The sequence below is a fragment of the Benincasa hispida genome, chromosome 6 (genome assembly GCF_009727055.1).
Source record: "Benincasa hispida cultivar B227 chromosome 6, ASM972705v1, whole genome shotgun sequence".
In the NCBI taxonomy this organism is placed as follows: Eukaryota; Viridiplantae; Streptophyta; class Magnoliopsida; order Cucurbitales; family Cucurbitaceae; genus Benincasa; species Benincasa hispida.
The window spans coordinates 37810135-37819442 of record NC_052354.1 but is presented as its reverse complement, the minus strand read 5'-3'; the positions used below and the strand labels follow the sequence as shown (position 1 = coordinate 37819442).

General features: G+C 34.1%; 1 protein-coding gene across 1 annotated transcript; it reads left to right on the top strand.

Annotated features, from left to right (window-relative positions):
• The first annotated feature begins 404 nt into the window (after positions 1 to 404).
• On the top strand, positions 405 to 5058 carry LOC120079430 (protein SUPPRESSOR OF MAX2 1-like). The gene is made up of 3 exons (XM_039033604.1): positions 405 to 2429; positions 2739 to 3045; positions 3152 to 5058. Exons 1-3 carry the CDS (start codon positions 1216 to 1218, stop codon positions 4793 to 4795), a joined length of 3165 nt encoding a protein of 1054 aa, XP_038889532.1. The 5' UTR covers positions 405 to 1215; the 3' UTR covers positions 4796 to 5058.
• Positions 5059 to 9308: the final 4250 nt, after the last annotated feature.

Here is a 9308-nt window from a genome sequence, read left to right as displayed (position 1 = left end):
AATATTTTTAAATTAATTTTAATAATTATAAAAATATAGTAAAATTAATTAATAAATATCAACATTAAAGAATAAAAGTGAATGTTTAGTAAAAAATCAAGTTTATAAATATAAATCTTCAAATTAAGAGACAAAATGAAAATAAAATTCAACTTTATTAAAATCAAATTTAAAATTTAAAAAGATGATAATTGTAAATTTAAAAACTAAATAAAAATGAAAATGAAAATAGAAGGATAAAAAATATTTTGTTCACAATAAAATTATAAAGAGTCAAATCCAATAAAGTCCTAAAAAAAAAAAAAAAAAAGCCTTAATCCCCATTTTCTCTCTCTAAAAAAGGCAGTATCTGACCCCTTCTCTTTCTCTCTCCATTATCTCTAATATATTGAGACAAAACTGGTTTAAAAAAGCTTCTTCCTTTACATTCAAGAATATATTTTTCATTTTTTCATTTTTTTTTTCATTTTTGATTTATTTTTAGTTATTAATCTTCTTCTTTTTTTTTTAATGACACCAAAAGAAGAGCTCTTTTACTCTGCCCAAAAAGCATTTTCCAGAAATCCTTGCAACTGATTATATAGTACTTTCAATTCCTTCATTTTCCAGAAATTCTTTCCTTTTTTTCTCAAATTTTTACTCACTTGCCTCTGTTTTATTCAGATTTGTAAAATCATATTTCAAAAGATGAAACTCATGAGACCCCTTTTTTCTTCTTCTTCTTCTTCTTCTACTTCTTCTTCTTCTTCACATTTCTGTTCCTTAATTTCTTTTACTATTTCCAATTATTACTCAGGAAATTTTGTCTAGGATATTTTGGGTTATTCTTCCAGATGGATGCTGATAAAAAAGTTGTAGAGAGAGAGAGATTAAAAGAAAATAAAAAGGAAACAGATAGATGTTCTTGTGAATCAGGGGATCTTTTCTTTCTTTCTCTCTGTTGAATTCTGACTTTGCTTCCCCCTTTGCTTTTTCTTTCTTCTTCTTACACTTGGTTCTGATTCTAAATGGATACTCTCATGGATTGATCTTTATAATTTCATAAATCCTTTAAGCTTCTTAATTTTATTTTTCCCTTCTTGGGTATGGGAATTTCTTAATTTCATCTGCTCATTGACCTTCTTCATCTGGGTTTTTCATCTTTAATCTTTGATTTCTTTCATTCCTTTGGTTTTTGAGCAAATTTCGGAACTGGGTTTTGTTTTGTTTCTATAAATGAGAGCTGGGTTAAGTACGATTCAGCAGACTCTTACGCCGGAGGCGGCGAGTGTGCTGAATCATTCCATAGCTGAAGCCGGTCGCCGGAACCATGGCCAAACGACGCCGCTTCATGTGGCTGCAACGCTTCTCTCTTCACCGAGTGGGTTTCTCAGGCAAGCTTGTATCAAATCCCACCCAAATTCCTCGCATCCCCTTCAGTGCCGAGCTCTTGAGCTCTGTTTTAGCGTTGCCCTTGAGCGGCTTCCGACAGCTCAAAACGCTAGTCCCGGCGCTGAGCCGCCCATTTCCAACGCGCTTATGGCTGCCCTTAAGCGCGCCCAAGCTCACCAGCGCCGTGGCTGTCCGGAGCAACAGCAACAGCCGCTCTTAGCCGTCAAAGTTGAGCTCGAACAGTTAATTATCTCGATTCTTGATGACCCAAGTGTGAGCCGTGTTATGAGGGAGGCTAGTTTTTCTAGCCCCGCTGTTAAGGCCACCATTGAACAATCCATGAATTCACCGGCCCCGGCAAGTTCTTCGCCGATTGGGGGATTGGGGTTTCGACCTTCTCCGGTAGGACCGCCGAGGAATTTGTACTTAAATCCACGGCTGCAACAGCAGGGGAGCGTCGCCCCACCGGTGCAGCAGAGGGGGGAGGAAGTCCGGAAGGTGTTTGATATATTGCTCCGATCAAAGAAGAGGAATCCGGTGCTCGTGGGGGAGTCGGAGCCGGAGGCCGTGGTGAAGGAATTGTTGAGGAGAATTGAGAATAGAGAATTGGGGGATGGGACACTTGGTAATGTTCAGATAATTCATTTGGAGAAGGAGATCTGTTCTTCTGATAGGTTGCAGATTGCTGGTAGGCTTAAGGAATTGGGAGATTTCGTGGAGAGTAGAATGGAGAATTTAAATGGTGGTGGAGGGGTTATTCTTGATATGGGGGATTTGAAATGGCTGGTTCAGCAGCCACCTGCAACCGGGGGTGGTTCGGGGTCGGGTGCGGTGCAGCAGCAGGTTGTTTCGGAAGGTGGGCGTGCTGCAGTGACGGAGATGGGGAAGCTTCTTGCCAAGTATGGCAATGGTAGCGGTAGTCGGCTTTGGTTGATTGGTACTGCGACTTGTGAGACATATTTAAGGTGTCAAGTCTATCACCCTTCCATGGAGAATGATTGGGACTTGCAGGCTGTGCCCATTGCTGCCCGAGCACCTCTTACCGGATTGTTTCCGAGGTATTGTTCACAGTCTTTGATCCATTTCGACCTGTTAACGAATAGCTTATTCAAGTTTTGCCAATGTTTTTTTGTAGCTTTGAATTATTTAGCTGTGGTAGTAGTTTGCATCTGATTTGATTAAGTGGTTAGGAGTTGACCGATATGATTCGAATTGCCAAATTAGATGAAATTTTGATTCTCAATCTAATTAGAAAGATACTTCTTCATTTCTCAGATTCAACTTGAGTTTAGAACAGCTGAAGTTCTCAAATTCTGTCGTTGGTTTATATTGAATTCTTCAAACTTAATCTGTGTCCTGTTTATTAGGCTTGGTACCACTGGGATTCTTAATAGTCCGATTGAATCATTATCCTCGATCAAGGGATTTCCGACAGTCACCACCATTCCGATGCGACCAGTGATGCATGAGAACCTGGATTCTTCTCAGAAAACAAGTTGTTGCTCTCAATGTATGCAAAATTATGAACGGGAACTGGAAAAATTTGTGGCCAATGAGCTGGACAAACCATCTTCTGTACCTAAAACGGAAGGAGCCAAAGCATCCACTCTCCCTCCGTGGCTGCAGAATGCAAAGGCCCAAGATGAAGATGCAAAGAAACCCGAAACAACCGATGTAAGTTCTACTACGATTCTTGTTTTAATCATTTTCATTTCTCTTTTTTATTGTAATCATTATTGGTAATCTGCATTTGTTAAATGAGCAATCTTTCCTGTTTCAGAATTTGGATAAAGAACTGATGCGAAAGCAAAAGACTCAAGAACTACAGAAGAAATGGCACGATATATGCTTTCGTCTTCATCCTAATTTCCATAATCTGAACAAGTTTGGTTCAGAGAGAACTGTACCGGTGTCTCTTCCTTTAACAGGTTTGTACGGTCCGAACTTGCTCGGGCATCAACCTTCCCAACCAAAGTTACAATTGAATAAAGGATTTGGTGAAACCCTGCAACTGAAAACAAATCCACTTCTGGCTAGTAAACCATCTGAAAAAGTTGTATCGATTTTGCGACCGAATAGCCCTGTAAGGACAGAGTTGGCTCTTGGACGAAAGAATGTTGGTGAAATCTTGGCTGAGGAAACACACAAAGAGCGTGTGAAGGACTTTCTGGGTTGCATATCTTCTGAACCCGAGAACAAAGTCTGCGAACTACGGAGTAGTAAATTTGTCAATACATCGGATATTGACTCGTACAAGAGGCTTTTTAAAGGTATACTGGAGAAGGTATGGTGGCAGCAAGAAGCAGCATCTGCTTTGGCTACAAGTGTGACTCAGTTCAAATTGGGAAATGGAAAACGACGAGGTACGGTTCCGAAAGGAGACATGTGGCTCTTGTTCTTGGGTCCCGACCGAGTTGGAAAGAAGAAGATGGCAACTGCTCTTGCAGAGCTGGTATCTGGGTCCAATCCTGTAACCATTTGTCTTGGCTCAAAACGCAGTGATGGAGAATCAGATATCAGTATCCGTGGTAGAACCGTGTTAGATAGAATTTTGGAGGCGGTTAGAAGAAATCGATTTTCTGTCATTGTGCTTGACGATTTCGATGAATCTGATCTGTTGGTCTGTGGAAGCATAAGAAGGGCCATGGAGAGAGGTCGGTTCACCGATTCTCACGGCCGTGAAATCAGTCTTGGTAATATCATCTTCATCCTTACAGCAACCTGGGTACCGGATGATATGAAACACTTGTCTAACGGGAATCAGCTCGAGGAAGAGAAATTTGCTAGTTTAGCAAGAAGAACTTGGCAGTTGAAACTATCCGTTAGTGAGCAGACAGTTAAACGTCGAGGCGAATGGACGCACGGTGAAGAACGGTGTTTGAAACCCAGAGTAGAAACTGGTTCAGCCATAGCATTTGATCTCAACGAATCTGCAGATGCAGAGGATGAGAAAACAGACGGATCATTGAATTCCAGTGACGTAACAACTGATCACGAAACCGAGCACGGCCTCAACACTCGACAATTATCATTCATGACTCATTCAGCATCACGAGAGATGTTCAATACAGTCGACGATGCAATCGTCTTCAAACCAGTGGACTTCTCTCCAATCAAGCACAACATCACAAGCTCCATCAACAAGAAGTTTTCATCCATTGTTGGAGAGAAGATTTCACTTGAATTACAGGAGAATGCTCTTGAGAAAATCACTAGTGGGGTATGGCTCGGGAACACGAACGTCGATGAATGGACCGAGAAGTATCTCGTTCCAAGCTTGAAAGAGCTCAAAGCTCGCCTTCCGACTGCCAATGCCTTTGAGTCCATGGTGGTTAAGCTGGAGTCCGACAGCGACTTGGGTTGCCGGAGCTCAGAAAGTCAGCTGCCTTGTAGCATCAAGGTGGTTGTGGGGGAAAAACTGTGAGATGTGCCGAGGTTCATAGCAGTTGGAATTTTGTAACTTTGTTGGATAGAGATGTAAATATGCTTGAATGGAAGGGTAAAATCGTAAAAGAAAGAAAAAAAAAGAAGTTAAAAGAGCCATATGAGGGAGCCTGAGAGGGCTTAGGCCAAGTTTACTTTTTTCTTTTTCCCAATATTTTTTCTTAAATTATTTGATTTCTTTATGTTTACTACCTCCAAATTTATAGGAATTAAAGAATTATAGATATTATTTTATTGAATTAATAAGGTGGGTGACGGTTAATAGTTTCCAATATAGCTCAAGTTTCTTATTTTTTTATGGGTTACAAAGTAAGGGTAAAGTTGTCATATTAGTTACGATTTCAAAATCAAATTTCTTTGATTTGATGGTCCATTTAGGTTTGCTTGGTAATTTTGTTTTTCGTTTTGTTTTTTAAAATTAAGCTCATTTCATTCCAATTTCTTTCAATAGTCTGCATCTTGAATTCTTAGTCAAATTCTAAAAACAATAACTATTTAGAAAATTATTTTTTTTATTTTTAAATTTTGGTTTGATTTTTTAAAACATTGGTGAAAAATAGATAACAAAAGAAGAAATTTGGAGAGAAAAATAGTGTCAATAGATTTAATTATCAAAAATAAAAACAAAAAACAAAAATGTTTTCAAATGGGTCGTAACTTTTCTTTATTTCTTTTCTAATCATATATTTTGATATAAGTAAAACTATACATTTAGCCTATGAATTTTGACCACTTATGGCTGTTTTTTACGAACATGAGGCTTAGAAAATTAAACATCTAATTTCTTGAATTAATTGTATATGTCTAAATTATATTTAAGCTGTGCATTTATGTCTATTTAATTTTTATAAGTGTAAGAAAATTGAATTACATTCATGAACTTTGATAATAAAATGTTGATATGACATATTTGCTTTAAAGGTGTGACATAACTATATATTAGATTAGAATATAGTTAATTAAACTCAACTTTTTAATTGCTTTAAAGGTAGATGTAGGTTGAAAAGCATCCTAATTATTAAAATATAAGAATTCTAAAGTGTTTAGTGGTGTTAAGTCAACTAAATTGAAAAGGGTTGATATCTCTAATCAAATTATACTTGAGTCTCATTCGGAAATTTAACTATGAAATAAAGTACTCTACAACAAAAATGATTTTTTATAGTATAAGGATATAGCCAATTTAAGTAAAGAGAGGATAAAATATCATAAATACTAAAAAATTTACTTTCAGTGAGAAAACGTAGAGATTTTTGTATTTTAAAGCATCACTGATTTATGACTATTATTAACATTCTTTTTATATATATATATTATATATATGCTTTTTCTAATTAATATACAGAAGGAAAAACAAGACGATGATAACTTGTCATAGTACGATTTGACAGTTGACAATTTACAATTGTCAAGTAGTGGTTTATTGTTGACAATGAATTTTTATCATTAAAAAGCTAATTATGATATTTTTTAAAGTATCGTTAATATTTTTACTTTGATATACAATACAATAATTGAAAATAACTGCCACAAATATTAGTTACGACAGTTTTTAAATATCATGGAATGTCGAATATTAGTTGCAACAGTACTTTTTAAATGTCATGGAATATTTTTTTGTAGTGACTCTAAAGGCAACTTGAGAGTTTTTATCAAAACGAGTCACAAATGCAAATCATTTTGTATTCTCATTGATGCACAAAAGGAGTTTTGTAATTTTTAAGGAATTTAAAAACATGACACTTGTATGCTTGAGATTGTTCAACCTGATTAATAAATAAACTCAATTGAGCACTATTGATTGTTGTGTCATGATCACTGTGAAGAAAGTAAATTTCAATACGACTTTGGTACTAGATCATTTTTTACTAGTTGGTTCCCAAGGTTAATGCAACACCCTTTTCAAATGTGCATCTATCTAAGAATGATTGGAATCAAGTGGAAACTTTGCTAAGATTAGAATGAAAATAGAAAGAAAGACATTACCAAAAGCTAAGAGCCTTCTAAAGAACTCAGACAATCACTTATAAAAACCCAAACCAAAACATTTTTTTATCTAAATTAAATATAGAAAATGTTTCATATCAGAATTAAATACAAAAAAACACTTCATATCTCGATTAAATACAAAAAACATTTTTTGATCTAAATTAAATACAAAAGATGTTCTAGATCTAAATTAAGTAAAGAAAAATGTTGTGCATATCATAGGGAATTAAAACACTTATAAATATTTCAATGCAGAACAAAAGCAAATAATAATTTTATGACCAATCATTCCAACAATTGACTAGTCATTCTCAACAAGCACAAGTGAAGGAAATTTTGAAAGAATTTTACGCTAATGCTTTGACTAGTTGCAGATATACTAATCATATCCAAAGTATAGCAAATATAACACTACAAGAGAATTTGCAAATATAATAAAATTTAGATCCAGCTCTAGGAGTCTATCAAGGATAGAGTTTATCACTGATAGGTTTTACTTGCAATTCTTTAAAAATATTGCTATACACTTAATTATTATCTCTAAAAGTACTACATATTGTAATTACCTTCTGAGATCTTTTTACAAGACATTATTCTTGATATAATCATTTGATTTTCTTTTTAAGAACTATTTGAGTTTTAACCATATAAAAACAGAAGCCCTAACTACTTTATGGACCATTTAGTCTACTTTAAAGAATAGAATCAATTATGAGGGTGTTTCATTCACTAACATGAGTTAAGTTGAGTTGGTAAAATATACCAACTTAATGTTTGGTCTACCAACTTTCACCAACTTTAAATGTTGGTGGAGTTGAGTTGGTATATTTTACTAGCTCACCCCAAATCTTTCTTTTCCCAATGTTTTCCACTACATGAAAAAAAAAAAATGCTTGCCATAGCTTCGAAAAAATGTTATAACAGATCTTTTATAGCATTTTATTCAAAGTTGCGGCAACCCATGCTATTAAAAGTTTGGGGCTTTTTATAGCGTTTCTAAAATGCTATAAAAAGTAAAAAAAAAAATTATAACATTTTGTTACATGCTATAAAAATTCTTCTTTTATAGTACTTGGTAAATGCTATGAAATGCTAGGCTTTTTATAGCCTTTTGTAAAAGCTATAAGGATAAGCTTTAAATAGCACATTTGATCTTTGTAAAATGAAAGATAGCATTGAAAAAAAACTATAAAATTGTTTTTGTCAAAATGTTTAATATTTTTTTCTTTTCATAGCTTTTATAAACTTTTATAGCCTTATTGAATACTTATAATTACATCTTTTATAGCTTATCAAATATATATATTCATATTGATATTATTGTGTTTTATACTTTGCTATACATAAAAGATCATAAAAAATATTTGTAATCCACATAATCAAAATGTATATATTTAAACAAGCATTCACACACAATTCATGTTGAACAAAAAAGAGATATAGTATGAGTATAAGATATTTGGAGAGGAAACAAAACATACTTTATAAATTACAAAATATGTTTATATAAAAAATCCAAATAACTCCAACTTAGTTGTGTTAGTGATTTAGACATTGCATGCACTATTGAGTCCATCACCAACCTATAAAAAGTCAATAAATAATAAAAGTTAAGTAAAATTATTGAAATAAAGAAATAAAATAATAAAAACTTTGTTAGAAGGTCATGAAATTGAACTACCGATTGCATTTTCATTTCTGAATTTGGCCTTCATGAATTGCATCATGTTTTATTGGCAAGTCTACCTTCTTACTAATTAAAAAGAAAAGAATTTGGTCTCCTTTAATTGTGTCTCTTCTAAAAATGAAACATAACAAATAATCCATACCAACAAATTCCAAAAACTTAACACAATAAGAAATATCTGCAAAGGGCATATTTCTAGGAAGAGCAGTCACTAACAAAGTTTTCTAAGCATAGTCTAACAACTCACACAACAAAATTCTAAAAAAAATCAAAATGCCACTTTACCTCTAAAAACTATCTAAAAAGTGCCCAACACTTTCACTCTCAAGACTTCTTAAAAAGTGTCGAAGTGTCATCACTAAAAATCAATATTATGATAAGTAATCCATTATGATGTAATCAGTTTATTGTTGGCCATTCTTCATCATACCAGAGGGAGCCTTAACACACATGAACACAACAACATCCTAAATAAATAATTGACAAGAAGCAGATAAATAAATTACATAAGCACCTATAGTAAAAATATTTTAATACATAAAGTACAATACATCTTCAATATTTAGCATGACAAGGTTTTCGTCTTCGTTTTTTCATTGTACTTGTGCTTCAAAACTATGGGAAAAGAATGCTCCTAGAATTTTTTTTTTTTTTTTTTGGTTAAAGTAAGCCACAACTTTGTTTTGGTCGAAAAGTGCTATAGTCAAAAGCTATTAAATGTGATCTTTCTTGTAATGTTCAATGGCTCCATTCATCAACCACCGTCGCCGACTACCATTGTCACACTTCGATGACCATTTTCACACGGCCAACTCTG